This window comes from Rhinoraja longicauda, chromosome 22, assembly GCF_053455715.1.
Source record: "Rhinoraja longicauda isolate Sanriku21f chromosome 22, sRhiLon1.1, whole genome shotgun sequence".
Taxonomy (NCBI): domain Eukaryota; kingdom Metazoa; phylum Chordata; class Chondrichthyes; order Rajiformes; family Arhynchobatidae; genus Rhinoraja; species Rhinoraja longicauda.
In genome coordinates this window covers 15805930-15828419 of record NC_135974.1, presented here as the reverse complement: position 1 = coordinate 15828419, position 22490 = coordinate 15805930, and the positions used below count along the sequence as shown (strand labels likewise).

At 41.3% G+C, this 22490-nt stretch overlaps 1 protein-coding gene across 2 annotated transcripts in view; it reads right to left on the bottom strand.

Annotated features, from left to right (window-relative positions):
* The window catches only part of LOC144604425 (casein kinase II subunit alpha), an 85333-nt gene continuing 62843 nt past the window's right edge, over nucleotides 1-22490 (bottom strand). For both annotated transcript variants that reach the window (XM_078418819.1, XM_078418820.1), the window contains exons 8-13: nucleotides 21201-21311; nucleotides 13373-13474; nucleotides 2376-2476; nucleotides 2082-2230; nucleotides 1396-1485; nucleotides 1-1269 (exon numbers count right to left, since the gene is read on the bottom strand). In XM_078418819.1, the coding sequence (XP_078274945.1) occupies nucleotides 1154-1269; nucleotides 1396-1485; nucleotides 2082-2230; nucleotides 2376-2476; nucleotides 13373-13474; nucleotides 21201-21311 (669 nt within the window). In that variant the 3' untranslated portion in view covers nucleotides 1-1153. The remainder of the gene's footprint in view (nucleotides 1270-1395; nucleotides 1486-2081; nucleotides 2231-2375; nucleotides 2477-13372; nucleotides 13475-21200; nucleotides 21312-22490) is intronic.

The window sequence follows — 22490 nt, the reverse complement described above, 5'->3', positions numbered from 1 at the left end:
AATGTGTAACCAGGGCCTGTTTAATAAAATGTAGTCAAACACAGTATTTACTCAACTGCCATCTCACTAATCACCAGCAGCAGCCTTGCTTCTAAACATTTTTTCTTTAAAACAAAAAAAAACACCCACAAATTTTCCTTCCCCACCCCCCTGAAAAAAGCTGAATCTCTCGTTTTAGGATTCAACATCCCCACTTCCCTTTAACTGCTTTAAATAAAAGGCAACCAGAACAAAACAGTTGAAACAATGGAAAATGAGCATATAAAGTGGTTGTCTACGTGGCATTAATGGTACTGGTGCTGCCTTGTGTTTGGAAATATACTCAAGAGCTGTTAAAAACTTTCAGTCCAAGAGTTTGAAAATAAATTCACCATGGTTCAAACTCTGAAAACAGTTACATTATCCAAAGTAAATTTATGGTATGCTGCATTTGGGATAAAAAAGAGGAAAGCTTGCTTGCTTTTTCAAGCAAAAAACACTGAAACGTCAAAAGGAACAAATTAGCTTTCAAAATACTCTTAAATAACAGCAGTTTTGCCAGAGTACTTTGAAAAGCACAGTACAAATTTAATGTTGTGCTTCCAGTATTTAATATTTCCAATAGGTTGCAGGTCAGAAACAATCTCTCTTAGCATAGCCAATACAGGCCACTTGGATTTTAGATGGCAAAGTTGCAAATCGCATTTATTCCCATTGCTGGTAACAAAAAAAAGACTTGAATGAAAAGATGATTATTTCAAAATAAATTATTTCCAAGTTGCTAAGTTTATGGCAGCTGACAATGCTCAGAGAATTAATATCATCATCCGCTCAAAAACCTTAGGGGGGGAAATGTGATAACACTGAACAAGTGCTTTTGTTTAGGCAACAATTTCTGACAGAGGCATTACATATGCCCTAGTAGGACTAAAAGAGGTATACTGTCTCTAAGTTTGTAACATACAAAACACAAAAAAAAAAAAAATTCTCAAGTAAAAATCAGCCTTTTTTTTCCTTTAAAATGATTGAACTGAAGAGAATCCATAAGCAACTGCTCAGACGTGACAAGCCCAGCTGGTTCCCCGTGCTTCCAAGGAGGAGTGAGGTGGAAGGGAGGGGGTGGAAAGGGGTGACCAGGCTGTTGCCAGGGTTACAAGTAGTCAGGAGGGCGACATCAAGGCTGGGCTCCAGCAGTGGCAGGAACCGGCGTCCCAAGGGTGTTGGTAGCAGAGATGACTGGCGAGCCAGCAAGGGGTCCCAGTGGTGAGGAGGTTGGCATTGCAGATATCCCTGTAGACAAACAGATTAAACAATATCAACCACATGAAGGAATAAAAACTTTTTGAACAGATTTAAAGTTAGTGGATGTCAACCAGCAGGAAAGCCCACCCGTCGGCTAAAGGCAGCAGAACTGACCTGACATCATACTGGCTGTGCTGATGGGAGTGCTACCAGTTGGCATGTTAGCACAGGAGCCCATTCGGGATTGGTCTTTCACTATTGGGTCTGTGGGGCAAAACAGAATCAAAACTTGGTATAAGCATATGTTCGTATCCACTCGTTATCACCTTTTCCACAGCCAACAATGAACCATTGTGGACTTGAACATTGTTGCTGGATTTGATTTGTTCGTTTCATGCCTTTCATTCATTTGTTCTTTGTATCTTTCCATACCTCTAGTTTCCCTCTCCCCTGACTCTCATCTGAAGAAGGGTCTCGGCCAGAAACGACACCTATTCCTTTTCTCCAGAGATGCTGAGTTACTCCAGCATTTGGTGTCCATCTATAAGCATGCATAATATCTCCTGCTTTTTCCTTCAACAAGGACATGATCAGTTCGTAGAAATATCCAAATCAAATATTTTTTTAGATCCATTCTCTCTGTTCCCAATAGAGAAAGAAAACCTGTCTTTTTAAATTTGTAAATTAAACATGCTAAAAGCTTCAAAATTTCCGACCTTGGCAACGGAACTCATTTGCACCCAGTGCTTAGTTGGCAATAAAAGACCGACTTGCGGTTAAGTGGAATAGTAGAACGGTGTCCTTCCGATGGGAATTGGAAACAAGACCCAGCCCTGGCAATCTGAGTGAACAGGACTTACAAAAATAAGGATGTTCCATAGCTTCTCGTGCTGTTAAACGCGTTTGGTGATCATATCGTAGCAGCTTATCCAAGAAATCCAGTGCTTCTGAACTGACAAGATGCTGATTTTCACTGTGGACAAAGCGTTCCCATCTTTTACGGGAATGTCTGAAACAGAAACAGAGCGGGTCACCCAACTTTGCCCGATAATGTTTCTGTGTACCACTTCGAAACATTAAAAGGCACGATTGTCATTTATATGCTGTTACATAAATGATAAATCATCCCATTTTAACACAAGATATTTACTAACCTTCCCAGGATATCATTAAAACGAGGGTCCAGCTCAATGTTGTACTTGTCAATGTAGTCATATAGGTCTTCCGTGCCTAGCACTTTGGCTATTCTGACCAACTTCAGGGACAGAGGAGAAAGAAATTGAAATTGTTTAGAGAAAAAAAGATTATGCATGAGTTATACCATGAGTGTTAACCCTTAAATTAATTTGAATTTCCTTATAAAATAATGAATCTCACTGGGAAAATTTGATTTTGATAGCATTTTTTTGTACTGCCCACGTAATCAGAGAAATAAAACTACGTAGAAATTAATCCATAATAGAGAACCAGTGAGTTTTGTAACTTCACTAATTGCTTTTCGAGTTCCACAGTGCACAGTGTAAGGTAACACTGCAGTTGCTGGGTTTCAATATATCACAGTTTCTCATGTGTGCCTGCATTCCCTATGCATCTGGTCTTGGGAAACAATTCAAATGTTTCAACTTGGGTTGAAATTTTAAGTAAACCGAGTTAATCAGACTTTAACATTCTAATTTACCATAACAACAGTTAATCATGGGTTTGTCAGAAAGATTACATTCTGATTTAGTTTCATTGATTTTACAAGACATAGGAGCAGAATGGGTGGGGTAGGGTACTGACATGGATAGAGAACTGGTTGGCAGACATGAAGCAAAGAGTAGGAATTAACGGGTCCTTTTCAGAATGACAGGCAGTGACTAGTGGGTTGCCGCAAGGCTCAGTGCTGGGACCCCAGTTATTTACAATATATATTAACGATTTAGACGAAGGAATTAAAAGTAACATCTCCAAATTTGCGGATGACACAAAGCTGGGTGGCAGTGTGAGCTGCGAGGAGGATGGTATGAGGCTTCAGGGTGACTTGGATAGGTTGGGTGAGTGGGCAGATGCATGGTAGCTGCAGTATAATGTGGATAAATGTGAGGTTATCCACTTTGGTGGCAAGAACAAGAAGGTAGATTATTATCTGAATGGTGTCAGATTAGGAAAAGGGGAGGTGCAACGAGACCTGGGTGTCCTTGTATATCAGTCACTGAAAGTTAGCATGCAGGTACAGTAGACAGTGGAGAAAGTAAATGGCATGTTGGCCTTCATAGCGAGAGGATTTGGGTATCGGAGCAAGGAGGTCCTACTGCAGTTGTACAGGGCCCTGGTGAGACCACTCCTGGAGCATTGTGTGCAGTTTTGGTCCCCTAATTTGAGGAAGGACATTCTTGCTATTGAGGGAGTGCACCGTAAGTACACCAGGTTAATTCCTGGGATGGCGGGACTGACATATGATGAAAGAATGGATTGCCTGGGCTTATATTCACTGGAATTTAGGATGAGAGGGGATCTTATAGAAACATATAAAATTCATATGGGATTGGGCAGGCTAGATGTGCCCGATGTTGGGGGAGTCCAGAACCAGGGGTCACAGTTGAAGAATAAGCGGTGGGCCAATTTAGGATCGAGATGAGGATTTTTTTTCTCCATCCAGAGAGCTGTGAATCTGTGGAATTCTCTGCCACAGAAGGCAGTGGAGGCCAATTCACTGGATGTTTTCATGAGAGAGTTAAATATAGCTCTTAGTGCTAACGGAATCAAGGGATATGGGGAGAAAGCAGGAATGGGGTACGGATTCTGGATGATCAGCCATGATCATATTGAATGGCGGTGCTGGCTCAAAGGGCCAAATGGCCTATTCCTGCACGTTTTCTTTGTTTCTAAGTAGGCCATTCAGCCTATTGAGTCTCCTCCACCTTTCAATCATGACTGATCTATTTTCCCCTCTCAACCCCATTCTCCTGCCTTCTCCCCATAACCTTTAACACCCTTACTAATCGAAGGTATTTATTCACAAAATGCTGGAGTAACTCAGCAGGTCAGGCAGCATCTCGGGAGAGAAGGAATGGGTGACGTTTCGGGTCGAGACCCTTCTTCAGACTGAAGAAGGGTCTCGACCCGAAACGTCACCCATTCCTTCTCTCACGAGATGCTGCCTGACCTGCTGAGTTACTCCAGCATTTTGTGAATAAAAATCTATCACATGCTTTCAAGAGAGAGCTGGATAGAGCTCTTAAGAATAGCGGAGTGAGGGGGTATGGGGAGAAGGCAGGAACGGGGTACTGATTGAGAGTGATCAGCCATGATCGCATTGAATGGCGGTGCTGGCTCGAAGGGCTGAATGGCCTACTCCTGCACCTATTGTCTATTGTCTATCAATCTCTGCTTTAAAAATACCCTATGACTCGGTCTCCAAAGGGTCTGTGCCAACGAATTTCACCGATTCACCACCCTCTGGCTAAAGAAATTCTTCCTCATCTCCATTCTGATGTACATCCTTTTATTCTGAAGCAGTGCCCTCTAGTTCTAGAGGTTCCCATTACTGGAAACATCCTTTCCACATCCACTCTCGCTAGGCCTTTCATTATCCGCCTTTCATTGACACCTCCCCTCATTATAGTTGAATTGAAACCCGTGAAAATAGTTTGAATTTTAATGATTCATGAAATGGCAAATCCAAATGTCTAGAAAGCCTATAAAATAGAAATGTGTGGAATGGATTTCCTGCAGTGATAATTCAGACAAGGCTAACTCCTCCATAACTTAAGAAACCTCCAGATACTGGTGTTAATGCTGGGGGATTGCAGACCTGCACCTTTCTTCCAGACAAGGAGAGTTAATGTTGGTAAATTGTCTAGTTAATCCATATCTATTTTGCAACTTGCCCTGCCTGATACAAGAAAGAAGTTTTCAAATAAAAGGCCAACACAAAAGCTTTTTTTCCTACCAACTCACAAATATATTTTCTACACCCAGCGGATCTTAAAATCTTCAATGCATCACATTGTTTTTGTGGAGCTTTAGGTAGGTCATGCCACCTACTCGTGCCAGTGAAGGGAAATGTGAATTCCAGTTATAGACAGGACTTATGCCAATCAACTGAACAATACTGAAGACTGGTATAAAAGGCCGCAAAGCGCACTGACTCAATTAATTTACACACTTGTAACCAGCATGATGCCAGTTACACACTGTAGGAGCCATTTACGCTTAATTTAGTTACTGTCATTGTATTGTGGCTATGTTTAATATTTCTAGTTTCTGTCTTTTTTGCATGCTTGTGGGTGTGATTTGATACGTAATGGGGAGTGTCCACATGGGAGGAGGCTAGTGTAGCGACAGAGATTGTGGGTCAGTTTAGTCTCGGAGGATGGAGAATACAATTTTTTACCACGCTCACGCCTGTCACACTCACATCTGCCACACTCGTGCCAGCTACACTCACAAGGACCACATGGTAACGACTACACGATTTTTACTGTATTGTTTGAAGAAGAAACAGTTGATAAGAACGAAACGTTATGAATTACTCTTTGATTTGTGCTATAATAAAGACCAATTAATCAAGAAACAGCATTTGGAAGATTAGTTTTTGTTATCTCAGAGTGCGGTGTGTGCGTACGCTATACCTCCATTCCATCCCCGAGCAGTAATGGCTATCGAAGTTGGACTTTGAGAAGGTATAGAAACTGCCATTACATTAGTAAAAAACTTCTCTGAATGGACTAGAGTAAAAAAGGCTATTCTGACAGAAGAATCTAAGCAAGACTTGTTCTACAAGCAAAATCCGATTCAACAGCAGATCTGAAGAAGAAGCTGAATCTCTGCCAGAGATTAGAGCTGAAATCCTGGAATAAAGAATCTGCCGGTCGAAGGCTAATTGACACGGTCTACACCTGGATCATTAGAAGATTGAAGACTTCATTGACTGGGTACCGTGAGTAGACGACTGTTTAGTCGTAATTTTAAGTTAAGAAGTTTAAAAAACTTAAAAGCCTGTGAGAAAATTCTGCAGAAGTACTATTTGATACAAGAAGCTTGTTTATGCTACGAGGAGATAAGAAAACCAAACTCGCAGAGCACGACCTGGAAAATTAACGATGTTGTGAACTTCTACAAGATAAGGTGCTCAGCTAGCGATTGTTTACCATATGTACTGGCCGAAGACTCTCAGCCTTGGAATTAATGATGTGTTTTGAAAAAATACTCATTCCGTTTTGAATTCTTCTGGTATTTCTGGAACATAGCTCTAAGTATCAATTCATCATGGATCTTCCATCAGGTAAGTATGAAGAACCACCACAGGAGGGAGATGCGGAGCAAAAATCAAGAAGATATGAGAAGAGACATTAAACCTTCGGAAGAAGGAGAGGCAGCCTATCTGGAAAGATGCCAGGATAGAGACAAGTTGTGGAAGCAGGTCATCAAATTAATTGAATATCAGAAGGAACTAATGGAATCAGATGAGAATGCGAACATTGTACAATCTAATCTGGATCAACTACTTAACCTTTGCCATGAGGTTGGAGAAAAACAACACTCAATACTGTGTTTACAACTACCAAAGGAGCAACTCGAATGGCACACTCAGTGGTTCCAAGAGAGGGTGAAATTGTTTGATGGTTTCATGGCTGACGTGCAGAAGTGGTTGTCTGAAACCATAGCTCAAACATTGCACTACAGTAGAAGGTGCGATGCAACAAGGTGTTGAAGTGGAAGAAGAAATTACACCTCAGGATAGTGTCTCAAATGTTTCAACGCGAAGATCTAGACGTAAATCTGGTTCTGTAGCCAGTTCAACTACGAGGGTCTCTGCTCAAATGGAAGCTGAAGCTGAGATGGCTGCTCTCTCGCTGGAAGCTGCCGCCTTAAGAGAAAATATGAGATTGAGGAACAAGAAGAACAGCTGAAGAGAGAGGCTGAGACAAGCAGAATAGCTGAAAAGACAAGAACAACTGAAGAGGCTGAGAGACAAGAAGAACAGCTGAAGAGAGAGAAGGAACGGTTGGAAATAGCCACGAAGCTGGCAGCTGCTGGGGCAAGGAGGGACATACTGGAAGGCCAAAGATCAAAATGCAGCTCAAGAGTATCTCAGAAGAGTTCCTTAATCCAAGGAGCTACTAAGCTGGAAACAACAGCTAAAGTCAACCCACAGCCAGAGCCAGTCTGGTCTCGTGACGCCAAACTGATACTAAGTGGATGGCCGACAAAACTTCACCAAAGCAACCGAGTGCCAGACCGAAGCAACCTACCTTTGGGATGTCTGTTAAGGCTCGAAAAGAGCCAACCCAGTATTCTTCTCAGAGGCCTGTTCATCAGCTACCTGCACCCAGCCAGAGACAAACTATGGGGCTTGTGACAAAATTTATCCGGATCGATCTGCACTAAGCCAGGGATTTCAAAATGAATTCTATGAATTGGTAAGGAATCAAACGAGACGCAGCGAGCTCATGGTTCAACAAAATCTTTCTGTCACCTTATCCCCAATGGAAATTCCTAAATATGATGGTGATCCTTTACAATATGAAACTTTCATAGTAGCGTTTGAAGAAGGAGTGGAAATGAAAACTACAAGTCACAGAGATCGCTTACGATTTCTGGAGCAATACACAAGTGGATATTTGAAGCAGCTTGTTAAGAGTTGTCGACATTTGCCTACAGATGAGGGCTGTCAATTGGCAAGAGAATTGCTTGAAGTGCATTTTTGTAACAAATAGAAGATTGCTAACGCATACATGAAAAAGGCCTTTGCTTGGTTGGTTAGCAAAGCGGAAGATGTGAAGGCTTTGCATGAGTTTGCGATATTTCTTAGGGGTTGTTGTAATTCAATGAGAAATAGCATCCACATGGAAGAAATGAATGTTGTTAGTAATATGAAGGCTATCGTTCTAAAACTGCCCTATAGGCTTAGAGAAAAGTGGAGAGATAAAGCAGGCCTGATACAGGAGGTTGACGATAGAGAGGCCATGCTTCCTGACCTGGTGAATTTCATGGAAAGAGAAGTACGGTTAATGTCAAACCTACGCTATGGGAATATTCAAGAACCTAAATCAGCAACTGTCAAAGGCTCTACTAAAACCAAGGGAAGATCAGGGCCCAAGGAAAGCAGTTTTGCTGCTGCCGTAATACCCGTAGAAACGGAATGAAAAAGGATGTATCTACTGTTAAGCCACAAGGGTTTTGTTTTTCATGTAATGAAGTTGGTCACACTATAAGATGGTGTCGAAATTAAAAAAAAAAAAGAATATAAAAATAAGATTGACTTCTTGAAGGAGAAAGGAATCTGTTATGGATGTCTGAAGAAAGGGCACATGGTTAATGACTGCAGGAATCGGATAACTTGTAATATATGCAAACAAGATCATCCTTCACATTGAACAGAGAAATACGGACGAGAAGCTGGAGCAAATGGAACAAAAGGAGAAGCCAGCTACGAGTGATGTCGTTGCCTCACCTCAGTTAAATGCACATATTGGGGCCGGGTAGAAACCTGTATTTTCTCCATCTTACCAGTACTGGTAAGAAGCAGCAAGGGGGATACAGTGTTGCAAACATATGCATTTTTGGGCAGTGGAAGTTCAGCTACCTTATGCACAGAAAGCTTGATGAGAAGGCTGGACGTTACAGGAGAAAAGGTTAAGCTTCTCTTGAACACCATGAATGGTCAGAAATGCCACGATAGTTATCATATCACAAGTATGGAAATATCTAGTCTGGAGGAAGACAATTTTATACAAATATCTGATGTGTTTACACAAGAGACTATGCCCGTCTCTCATCCAAATATACCTAAGCAAGAAGACTTGGAAAAATGGCCTTACTTGAAGGATGTCAAGATACCTAAAATAAATTCTGATATTGACCTACTTCGGAACGAATGCTTTGAAGGCATTAGAACCTAGAAAAGTTGTAACCAGTCAAGGAGATGGACCGTTTGCTGTGAGAACCATACTCGGATGGGTTATCTATGACACCCTGAGAAGGAACAACAAAGGCAGGAAAAGGAACAACTATACTGCTGCTGCCATCAATCGAATATCTATTGTAAATATAGAGGGGTTGTTGACCAAGCAATATAATCACGACTTCAATGAAAGAACCAGCAAGGAATCAGAAGAAATGTCCAGAGAAGAAGTAATTTTTTTTGGAAATTATGAATCACGCAGTAAAGATGATAGAAGGACACTATTGCCTAAACTTACCCTTTAAACAAGAAAGTGTTAGTCTGCCGAATAACCATTGCATTGCAGAACAACGCATTCAGAATCTGAAACGCAAGTTTGGCAAGAATACGAAATTTCATAATGAATATACATCTTTCCTCACAGAGATGATTGATAATGGTTATGTCGAAAGGGTGCCAGAAGACCAGTTGAATCGAAGTGATGGAGAGCTTTGGTATATCCCACACCATGGGGTGGATCATTCAAAGAACGGAACTTTAAGAGTGGTCTTCGACTGTGCTGCGGTTTTCAAGGGTAAATCACTTAACTGTCAACTGCTGCAGGGTCTAGGCTTAACAAACTCACTCATCGGAGTTCTCATCAGATTCAGACAAGACCCGGCAGCTTTGATGGCGGATATCAAGACAATGTTTCATCAGGTCAAGGTATCGGAAAAGCATGTCGACTACTTGCGATTCCTATGGTGGCCGGATGGTGATGCACAACAAGATCTCGTTGAATACCGGATGAAGGTACATCTCTTTGGAGTAGTGACATCGCCAAGTTGTGCAAACTTCACATTGAGGAAAACTGCTGAGGACAATAAAGCTCATTTTTTTGAAGGTGACAAACACAGTAAAGAGCAATTTCTATGTGGACGATTGTTTAAAATCTATGTCTACGGAACAAGAAGCGATTCAAATGGTAAAACATTTGACTTCCCTCTGCAACAAAGGAGGATTCATGCTATCGAAATGGATTAGCAACAGCCGTGCTGTATTGGAAACCGTTCCACTAGATAACAGAGCCAAGGAGACCCAGGAGTTGAATTTGGACAAAGACAATCTGCCCATGGAGAGAGCACTGGTGCGTTGAAACAGTTGTGTTCAAGTTCAGAATTTCGATTCAGGAGCGACCATGTACAAGACGAGGCATTCTGTCTGTGATTGGTTCTGTTTACGACCCTTTGAGATTTCTTGCACCATTTACACTACCAGCCAAGTAAATTTTGCAGGATCTCTGTAATGAGAAACATGGGTGCGATAAGAGTATAACGCAAATCTTCTCTCAGCGATGGACAGAGTGGTTAGAAGATCTCGACAAGATGTCGGAGTTCAGAGTGGCCTACAAACTTTGGTCGAATCAAATTTGCACAGCTGCATCACTTTTCTGACGCAAGTGAAAGTGGTCACGATACTGTTTCATATCTGCGACTGGAAAATGATAACAATGCAGTACATGCTGCATTCTTAATGGGAAAGGCCAGAGTGGCACCATTGAAGCAAATGACGATTCCCAGTCTTAGCTGTCAGAATTTACATATTGCTGCAAAAAGAACTGCAGCTTAAGCTGGAGGAATCTACATTCTGGACTGATAGCATGACAGTGCTTAGGTACATCAACAATGAAAACAATCTCTTCCTAACATTTGTCGCAAACAGGATCTCTTTTGTAAGGGATGCTACTAATGTATCACAGTGGAAGTATATTAATACCAAGGAAAGTCCTGCGGATGAAGCCTCTAGAGGATTAACAGCAGACCGCTTCTTAAGCAGTAAGAGATGGATCAATGGGCCAGAGTTTCTCTGTAAACCAGACCGAGAATGGCCAAAGTTTAACCTGGAAACTGAAATCTCTGCTAATGAGCCAGAGATCAAGCAAGACATCTTAGTGAACGCCATTATTAAGGACCCATTGGATTCAACAAACTATTTAATTACCCATTTCTCATCATGAAATAAGTTGAAGACTGGTAGCTTGGTTTCTTAAATTAAAAACAATGCTTTTGCAGTGGACTCGTAAGAGAACGGAAACTCGGGCTGCTATGAGTAGCTTTGAAACAGATCCTGGCAAGCTGAAAGAAAAGGTTGACAAAGAGATGCAAGTCTTTAAGGCATCATACCGGGGACAGTGTTTATGTCTGGATGATCTTTTTAAGGCGGAAAATGCAATTATCTCTTTCTATCAAAGACAAGAATATAAGGAAGAGCTCTCAGCATTACAAGCTGGTGAACATGGTGTTAAAAGTAGTCATTTATACCGGCTTGATCCGATACTGGATAAAGGACTTCTGAGAGTAGGTGGTCGCCTAAATAAACTAGCGATGCCTGAAGAAGCTAAGCATCCTATTATTCTCTCGAAGGACTTTCATATTTCAACATTGCTGTTACGACATATTCATGAACACGAACATGGAGGAAGAAATCACATGTTGTCGAAACTTTGTAAAAAGATACTGGAGATCATGTCAGACGTTAAAGGTTTTGTGCGTACTGTACGACTTCAGACTAAGGACAACATCTTGTTAAGACCGATAACCAAGATATGTCTGCTTCTAGAAGGTGAAGGAGAAGATTGAAGAATCGCTAAAGAAGTTTGAATGCTAACATATAATGCATATTACTTTTGTTTTTGATAAATATTAAGCTTTTATAGCTCCTTTCAATATCTATTGGTAATTGCTTCGTCATATACGCAGAACAATTAAGGGACGGTGTGTAGGAGCCATTTACGCTTAATTTAGTTACTGTCATTGTATTATGGCTATGTTTAATATTTCTAGTTTCTGTCTTTTTTGCATGCTTGTGGGTGTGATTTGATACGTAATGGGTGTCCGCATGGGAGGAGGCTAGCGTAGTGCCAGAGATTGTGGGTCAGTTTAGTCTCGGAGGATGGAGAGAATAGAGTTTTTTACCACGCTCGCGCCAGTCACACTCACGTCTGCCACACTCACGACTGCCACACTCGCGCCAGCTACACTCACAAGGACCACACGGTAACAACTACACGATTTTTACTGTATTTTTTTTAAGAAGAAACAGTTGATGAGAACGAAAAGTTATGAATTACTCTTTGATTTGTGCTACCAAGACCAATTAATCAAGAAACAGCGTTTGGAAGATTAGTTTTTGTTATCTCAGAGTGCGGTGTGTGCGTAAGCTATACCTCCATTCCATCCCCGAGCAGTAATGGCTATCGAAGTTGGACTTTGAGAAGGTATAGAAACTGCCATTACACACACTTCAAATAAATTTGATACATTTGTGTATAATTAAACCCCACTGTATATAATTTATTTTCATAACTTAAAAACTAGCTACTAATATGTCGGAAGTTGTATTCTCAGGATTCTTCACCTCAAATTCATCACAATGTCATACTAGCTATTCCTCTGCAATGAGTTTTAGTTTTTACTTTCTGAATATAACGCCATGTGGAATAATCAAATTGTCTTGGAGTTGAAGCAGGGAAATTCTATCAAAGCAAAATGGGAACTGACATAAGAAGGGCTATTGAACCACAAAGGGATAAATGGAAGTCAAGATACTGATCAACCATGACTTTACTAAATGCCAGATCAGACCAAGTAGGGCAAATTTAAACACTCTCGTTTCTTGGTTGGGGATGGCTGCGACTAACAAAATAATCTACTGCAAAGGAGAAGAAATCTTCCAGAGGGAACTTATGGGGCAGCGCAATGGCGCAGCGGTAGAGTGGCTGCCTTACAGTACCAGAGACCCAAGTTTGATCATGACTACGGGTGCTGTCTGCCCAGAGTTTGTACGTTCTGCCTGTGACCGCGTGAGTTTTCTTTGGGTACTCCAGTTTCCTCCCACGTTCCAAAGATGTGGAAGTTTGCAGGTTAATTGGCTCCTCTAAATTATCCCTGGTGTGTAGGATAGAACTAGTGGACGAATTGCTAGTCAGTGCACATTCAGTGGGCTGAAGGGCCTGTTTCCACAGTGTATTTCTAAACTTAACTGAATTTAGCAAATGCAGTATCTTCGAACGAGGAACTTCAGGTTAATTTTTTCGAACTTGACTGAGATGAACACTACTAGTTCTACTGACAAAGCAGTTGAAACTCTTGATTGTCCCAAAAAGCAGAATACAAAATACTTTCATTGGTTAGCTGGTGGACCCATTTGAAGTCAGGGCAGTGCAAGAAGTTGCATTCTTAAAAACAAACCCTTGCATAATGAAAAAGTGAAGATTCTTACCTGATCATAATTGTCATGGCCGTGGAAAAATGGCTCTTTTCTGAATATCATGCTGGCAAGCATGCAACCTAAACTCCACATGTCTAGACTGTAATCGTACATCTGCAATGAACCAAACAAAAATGTTTTCAGGAAGTGGAAATTAAAGGGAACCACTTGAAATAATGATAAGAAATCTTTTAAACCACTTTCAAAAGAATTTGGGTGCACAATTACCATGTAAAATATTCCAAGGTTATAAGTGACACGGTAAGTGGAAGCACTACAGCAGCCATATGATCAGTTCCTAAAACATTGATTTGATTTAAACATTGCAACAATCTCAGTTGCTGAAATCCCTTAGAAAATGGTTGCCGCCAACTCCCTTATGACACGAGAATTATAAATTAACAAATCTTCCATCCATAAAATTCTTCAACAGTCATTTCTTAACATTCACCCCTTCTGGAGTTGCAGCCTTTAGTTCATACGTTCATAAGTTACAGGACCAGAATTCGGCCATTCGATCCATAAAGTCTGCTCGCCCTTCAATCATGGCTGATCTATCTTTCCCTCAACCCCATTCTCCTGCCTTCTCCCCATTACCCCTGACACCCTTACTAATCCGTACATTTGTCAAAGGGTTCAAAGGGTATTTTATTGTCACGTGTACCAATTAAGGTACAGTGCAACTCGATTTGCATTTGGTTGTATTAATGTTACTCTTGTACCTCACAGTATGAATTTTCATGAATTAATTTATGAATAGTCAATCTTTTCCGCTACACAAGGTTATCACCAATAATCTCCAACCTAGGACAGGTTTTTCAAGGGCTATAAGAGAGCAATTATGAACAGGAACCCTAAATGATGCTCCACATTTCATCCTCAAAAGGCAGTGCTTAAATTAAGACGTTAGCTCAGCCTGGACCAATGATTAAACTTGGGACTATTTTTGTATTAATCCTTCAGTTCAGAAGATCAAAGTGTACTCTATTTGTTATAAAGTACTTAGATGTTTAGTAATTATTGTAAAATAGGAAAATTAGAGGACAAATTTCACATAGCAAAATTCTATCAACAGTAAATTGTTAAAGGAGCAGTAGGCATTGGCTAAGAAGCCACTGAACAATCATGTCCAAAATTAAGGAATACCCTGTGGTTCTCCTTAAAGTACTACGGATTATTTTATTGTACCCGAGAGGCAGGCTTGAAAATCAGTACATTCAGCAGTGCAACACTTCCTCAATTCTAATCTGGAGTGTGAGCAGAGATTATGTGATCAACACCTTGCGTCTAAAGTGAACTCACATATATCTAAGTCAGGCAAAGGAGCCAAAGATTATGCCATTTTTATATACAATGATCTAATCTAATTCAAACAACACTTTCTTAATAAGTCAAAGATAGACACAAAAAGCTGGAGTAACTAAGAGGGTCAGGCAGCATCTCTGGAGAGAAGGAATGGAAGACGTTTCGGGTCGAGACCCTTCTTCAGCCTTAATGTCCTTTTCCAAAATCCTAACAACAAGACATCCTAAATAAACCAAAATATTAATTTAATCAAATAAATCTGAAAGGTTATAAAGATAAAATCATCTGCAGACCATTTGATTTTATACTTAAAACTGGTGACTACACGTGCAACACCAACAGAGTTATTTATTTATACTGCTAAATATGAAGAGGGAAACTGGTGTTTTGAAGGAGCATTCTAAATGCCATCTCTAATAGACGAGATCAGAAAAAGTACAACTACAATTTACTAAAATAATCGCAACTCCGGTTTCTAACAATTATCTTTGAAGGTCACTTTAAAAAAATATATAGTTGCAGGAGTAGACCATTCGGCCCTTCGAGCCAGCACCGCCATTCAATGTGATCATGGCTGATCATTCTCAATCAGTACCCCGTTCCTGCCTTCTCCCCATACCCCCTGACTCCGCTATCCTTAAGACCTCTCTCTAGCTCTCTCTTGAATGCATTCAGAGAATTGGCCTCCACTGCCTCCTGAGGCAGAGAATTCCACAGATTCACAACTCTCTGACTGAAAAAGCTTTTCCTCATCTCCGTTCTAAATGGCCTACCCCTTATTCTTAAACTGTGGCCCCTGGTTCTGGACTCCCCCAACATTAGGTACATGTTTCCTGCCTCTAACGTGTCCAACCCCTTAATAATCTTATACGTTTCGAAAACATCCCCTCTCATCCTTCTAAATGCCTAGTCGCTCCAGTCTTTCAACATATGACAGTCCCGCCATTCCGGGAATCAACCTAGTAAACCTACGCTGCACGCCCTCAATAGCAAGAATATCCTTCCTCAAATTTGGAGACCAAAACTGCACACAATACTCCAGGTGCGGTCTCACTAGGGCCCTGTACAACTGCAGAAGGACCTCTTTGCTCCTATACTCAACTCCTCTTGTTATGAAGGCCAACATTCCATTGGCTTTCTTCACTGCCTGCTGTACCTGCATGCTTCCTTTCAGTGACTGATGCACTAGGACACCCAGATCTCGTTGTACGTCTCCTTTTCCTAACTTGACACCATTCAGACAATACTCTGCCTTCCTATTCTTACCACCAAAGTGGATAACCTCACACTTATCCACATTAAACTGCATCTACCATGCATCCGCCCACTCACACAACCTGTCCAAGTCATCCTGCAACCTCATAGCATCTTCCTCACAGTTCACACTACCTCCCAGCTTTGTATCATCTGCAAATTTGCTAATGGTACTTTTAATCCCTTCATCCAAGTCGTTAATGTATATTGTAAATAGCTGCGGTCCCAGCACCGAGCCTTGCGGTACCCCACTGGTTACTGCCTGCCATTCTGAAAAGGACCCATTTATCCCACTCTTTGCTTTCTGTCTGTCAACCAATTTTCTATCCATGTCAGTACCCTACCTCCAATACCATGCGCTCTAATTTTGCCCACTAATTTCCTATGTGGAACCTTGTCGAAGGCTTTCTGAAAGCCGAGGTACACCACATCCACCGGCTCTCCCCTGTCAATTTTCCTAGTTACATCCTCAAAGAATTCCAGAAGACGTTCCTGTCTACCTATCGCCAATTTGTTTGTCAACTGTCAACTATATTATTTTTGTTTGTGTCCTGAATATCAATTCCAGTTCTCCTTTGAGAAGCTGACATTTTTTTAAAAACTCACTTTCTTAGTGTTTTGTTATTTACTTTGGATCAGTCAAAATGTTTGTCTGAAATCACTGTTTAAAAGGTGTTTTTTTCAATGCAATACTCCACAATTATCAAGACATTCAGTGCATCACCGGCATGTGAAACACTGGCATGAAACACTGTCTCCAGATCCCTCAAACTAGTTATTTGAGAGATGTATCTCCCCACATCAGTGACAACCTCAATGTCGCAGGGCACTTGTGGTTTTTTTAATTCTCTTGGCTGTTCAACACACATCGAGATTATGAAAAGGTCTCATCCAAAAAAAATCTTAAGCTAATTCTTCGGTTTAGTTTAGTTTAAAGATGCAGCATGGGAACAGGCCCTTCGCCCTTCCGCGTCCATGCTGACCATCCATCACCCTTTCACATTAGTTTTTTCTGAAGCTTTCCACTGTACCTCAGTATAGGTGACAATAAACTCAACTCAAACTGAACTCAAACACTAGTTCTATGTTATCCCACTTTCTCATCCACTCCTTACACACTAGGGACAATTTTACAATGGTCAATTAATCTACAAACCCACACATCTTTGGGACGTGGGAGGAAACCGGAGCACCTTGAGGAATCTCACGCAGTCACGGGAAGAATGTGCAAATTTCATACAGACAGGACCCAAGGTGAGAATGGAACCCGGGTCTCTGGCACTATGAGGTAGCAATTCTACCAGCTACATGACTGTGTCATCTTGTTTATTCTATTTCCAGGTACTTCATGCTAGTGTGAATAAGTGGCATGTAATCATTGATGCAAGAGCCGGTAATCGACCGTCCAAAGACACCACAAAGTTTAAGAGTCCAATTTCAAATATTCTACATCCATCACAAGAATGGAGGTAACTAAATTAATCTTCTGAAAAGGATAAAGGGCCATAAAACTCTTCTCCAAGATATTCCCTCATGCTTTGCTTAAGCATATTTTATGCAATGACATTTTACAATGGAGCAAAGCAGCTTCTTTTCTTACTGTTTAATTTTTTCTGAATACAAATTGCAAAGAATGGAAGTAGAGGGGTAGAAGGCAAGATAAGATAAAGGGGGAATGTCTTGATATCTATAAAACATTTTCTTTCTAACATAGCTGAGGGCGGGACAAGATCAAAAGCAAAAAAATATGTGGCTGCTCGAAATCTAAATTAGAAACAGAAGATGCTTGAAATACTCAGGCCAGGTGACATATGTTAAAAGAGAAAGTTAACATTTCAAGTTGATTGCCTTCCATTATTATGACGGCAAGACAAGATGATAAGGAAGTTAGATAGATGCACAGAGCCTTTGTTTGGAAAGCAGCAGAGAAGGAAGGCAAAGAACGTATGCTGATTTTGTAATAAAAATATTGTAATAGCTCAACCATTATTAACACCTTTTAGGAAAGATTTCAATGCATGTAAGTTTGCAGAGGAAAGACTATAATGTGTAGAGAGAAGTTAGATATATTTTCCACATAGCAAAAAAATGTTGTAATCATTTATTGGAAAAAAAAGCTTTTTTTCCCCTGCTGTACAATTTTTAACTTTTGTAGATAAAACTTTACCCATTCGAGCCAAGTCTGGATCAGACAATTTATTCTTTTGGGAAAATGCCCTGAAGTTATTAAACGTTATGAAAAGTGTTCAGCCTGCATCAGCAAGAGATATTACAATCGACTTCCTTTAAAATTGACCATTTAATTTGTCAGATTCGATGTACATAAACAGCACCTCAGGTTCAAATGAGCAAAACAAAGCATTTTGAGTGTTTGCAATTATCCAAACTCTTTACAGCTACGTCAGCTTGAATTTTCTCTTGCCAAATGCCTAAAAAATCCTTGGTACCTTTAATATTCTTTTCACTTATATCATTTTTTTTTAGATAAGATGGAAAAAGGAAAAATTGTTAGAACACAGAATATAGTACAGTACAGCACAGAAACAGGCTCTTTGGTCCACAACTTATAGAATTTACATTTTAAGGAACATTATGCTCAGATCCTTTTTTAACAGAACTGTCTGAAAAAATATATTGTTCGTTGCCTCCATAAACCTCAAGAGTAGAAACAGGTAAATTAAATCTGCATTTATAAAATCACTTGCAATCTGATTGAAAATTCACCAAAAGGATTTTATATGTTGGAGATTTTTAAGGCAAAGATAGATTCTTGATTAGTACAGGTGTCAGGGGTCATGGGAATAAGGCAGGATAATGAGGTTAGGAGGGAGAGCTAGATCAGCCATGATTGAATGGCGGAGCAGTGTTGATGGGCCAGATGGCCTAATTCTGCTCCTATCACATTACCTTATGATCTATTTTTGAAAATGCTGGCAAGGAAACTAAGTTTTCTGGAAATCTCTCTCCAATGAAATTAGTTACTTTGAAAACTGAGAAGAGGGGTGACTTAAAAGAGAAATAAAGGACAATTAGAAAAACATTATTGGGTTATAAAATGTGGGTTTGTTCAGAGACTGTGGAGGTTCTGAGCTGGATTCTAATTTTAACAACAGTCCATGACAAGACCTTGGAAGGGTGTCATAAAAGTCAGAAGCAGGGGCCTTCCATCGCCCGGTGCGGCTCGGCCGCGGGGACTAACATCGCCCGGCGCGGCTCGGCCGTGGGACTTTTCATCGCTGGTGCGGCTCGGCCGCTGGACTTAACAGTGCCCGGTGCGGCTCGGCCGCGGGGCCTAACATCGCTGGTGCGGCTCGGCCGCTGGACTTAACAGTGCCCGGGCCGCGGGGCCTAACATCGCCCGGCGCGGCTCGGCCGCGGGACTTTTCATCGCTGGTGCGGCTCGGCCGCTGGACTTAACATCGCCCGGTGCGGCTCGGCCGCGGGGCCTAACATCGCCCGGTGCGGCTTGGCCGCGGGGCCTAACATCGCCCGGTGCGGCTCGGCCGTGGGACTTAGCTGCGCATGGCTCGGTCGCAGGGCCTTCCATCGCCCGGTTCGGCCGCGAGACGTCTCAGCGCCCGGTGCGACTCGGCCGCGGGGACTTCCATCCCCTTGCGGGGACTGTGCGGGTCGGTCGGGGACGAGCTGTCTGTCCGTGGGCGTGGGGAAGAGAGTGGAAGTTTTGTTGCCTCCATCACAGTGAGGGGGTGTTTGGAGTCACTGTGATGGACGTTTGTGTGGGGGGCATGTGTCTTGTGTTCTTTTTTGTGTGTGACTGCTATGTAGTTTCGTTCGGTACCTTGGTACCGAATGACAAATAAAGCTCTGTTGAACTGTTGAACTGTTGAAATAATATTTTTCAACTGAGCAAGTTTATTTAACCTGCCTGGTATCTAAAGCTATTATAACCTGTCTGGTTACAATAATATTTTACGGGAGAGAACAAAGCAGACAAGTCTTTATATCCCATTTATATGAGGTGGACTATAATCTAGCATCTAAAAGCCGACCTGCCTATCTACTCTTCCAGTGTCATGATAATCATAAATAACGTTATTATTTACACGGACATTTAAAAGTTTCTTAACTCCAAGCTATTAGGTGTTTGAAAACAGTAGAGGTTGCAACTGAATAAATCAACTGTATAATCTTACAAGTTTCATCATCTAAGGCAGTATCGCTTGATGTTTTCTATACCACAGCATATGAAACGTCGTGGTGGCATGCGATGTGTCTAGCGGGCAAAGAGTACTGTACCAATTTTCTGTTGGGTCTTTGTTAATTATGCTGACATAACAACGGCTGAATAGAATTCAAGTTCACCCACTGAGCAGCCTTAGATTTTGAATGCAAAGAAAACATGCTGACCCAAAAAAATAGATTGTTTTTGCACTATATTCCACAGCTACAATCTGCATATTATCATATCATATCATATATGTACAGCCGGAAACAGGCCTTTTCGGCCCTCCAAGTCCATGCCCCCCAGCGATCCCCGTACATTAACACTATCCTACACCCACTAGGGACAAATTTTTTTAATTTTTTTTTTTATTAAACATTTACCCAGCCAATTAACCTACATACCTGTACGTCTTTGGAGTGTGGGAGGAAACCGAAGATCTCGGAGAAAACCCACGCAGGTCACGGGGAGAACGTACAAACTCCTTACAGTGCAGCACCCGTAGTCAGGATCGAACCTGAGTCTCCGGCGCTGCATTCGCTGTAAAGCAAGCAGCAACTCTACCGCTGCGCTACCGTGCCGCCCAAAATATTAAAATGAAGATGGACACAAAATGCTGGAGTACTCAGCAGCCCAGAGGACGGGCTGTGGAAGGATTCCAACCCGAAACATCACCCAATCTTTTTATCCAGAGATGCTGCCTGACCCACTGAATTACTCCAGCACATTGTGTCTATCTTCAGTATATACCAGCATCTACAGTACTTTTCTACACACTTCTGCATATTAAAATCATCAACAATTTAAATAAAGCCTAAAACCACAAAAAAAGATGTTGGATATATGGCAAAAAGGTGACAGAATTGCTGGAAGTACCCGGTAGGTCAGAAGTTGTTGTGTTCTGATGTCAGGGAACTGACCTGAAACCTTGTTCTGGTTTCTTCCTCCATAGCTAATTTGAGGATTTTGATTTACTTCACACCTACCAAAGTACTTAACTGTACTGAACTGACCAAATAAGGTGGGTACAATCAGGAAAAAAATGTCAGAGCAAGTTAATTCAGTGCAGACGTTTAAAAAAAATTGACTTGTTCTCACCTGATAATCTACAAGTAGTTCGGGTCCCTTGAAGTACCTGGAAGCCACTCGAACATTGTACTCCTGGCCAGGATGGTAGAATTCTGCCAACCCCCAATCTATCAGCCGCAACTAGTCAAAGATAAAACAGGCCACAGAATGGCATAGAAGTCATTTTCATTTAATTAGGTCAGAAAATGCAATTGAACTAATTAGAACTGAGGAATTGACAGATTAATAAACCAACAGCCTCTTATGAAACCTCAAAACCCTCATCTAATCCTCATCATTTCCAGACATTGTGGAGATACAGTATGTGTGTTGCCAGTTTTCCATTCTCAAATCCAGGTCTCCAGTGCATTAAATGACAGCTTTCATGCAGAGCATTTGTTAGCTAAAGGAAGATAAAATGAACCATTTAATCCTTTCCTCAAATGACTCCCACACTACATATTTGCCTGCATGGATCAGAGGATAGAAATCTGAATCCTCCCACACACAATGTTTCCCTCCTCTCCCGCCAGTGCCAAGACTAACTATGGCATCCCCACTGAATCCTTTACCTGCAATAACGCAAAGCTAACACCTATATAAAAATACTGACAATGTGCATCATTTTTGTACAGCACCATTATCAGGAACCTGCCTGACTGCATTTATTAAATTTACAGCACTTTGATATCAATTATAACCGTTCACCCACAAGAACAGAGGTGTAGCACTTATACACCCACTCGTTGGTGGTTGAATTACAGTTATATCTATAGCTTTAATAGAAGGGTTGATGAGGGTAAGTGGGGTGCTAGATATGCTAGATATGTCTACACAGACTTTAGCAAGGCAAAACTACAATATGCTTGCAAACAGCCAAAGCAATATGAAGCAGACATGTTGGTGCCGAAGACAACATTGAAGCATTTGCACCAATGTTTAGCCACAAGTTTTAAGCAATTAATCTGTCTTTCCCTTCTACTGATAGCTTTCCCTTCACAGATGAGTCTTCAATCAATTCACTCCACAAGAAGCAACAAAGAAATGGTTGACTGCACCAGATACATAAAAGGTTATAGACCTTGAAATCATGCAGGATATTCTGAAGACATGCACTCCAGAAATAGCTTCACCTTTAACACAAGGTGTTACAGCATATGGAACAGAGTCCACTTTGCAGTGTTGAGATATGTCACCACAATAATGAAAGCAGGAGAAACCTAACCCAACCAACTCCAGCCCTAATCAAAAGTAGACACAAAATGCTGGAATAACTCAGCGGGACAGGCAGCATCTCTGGAGAGAAGGAATGGGTGATGT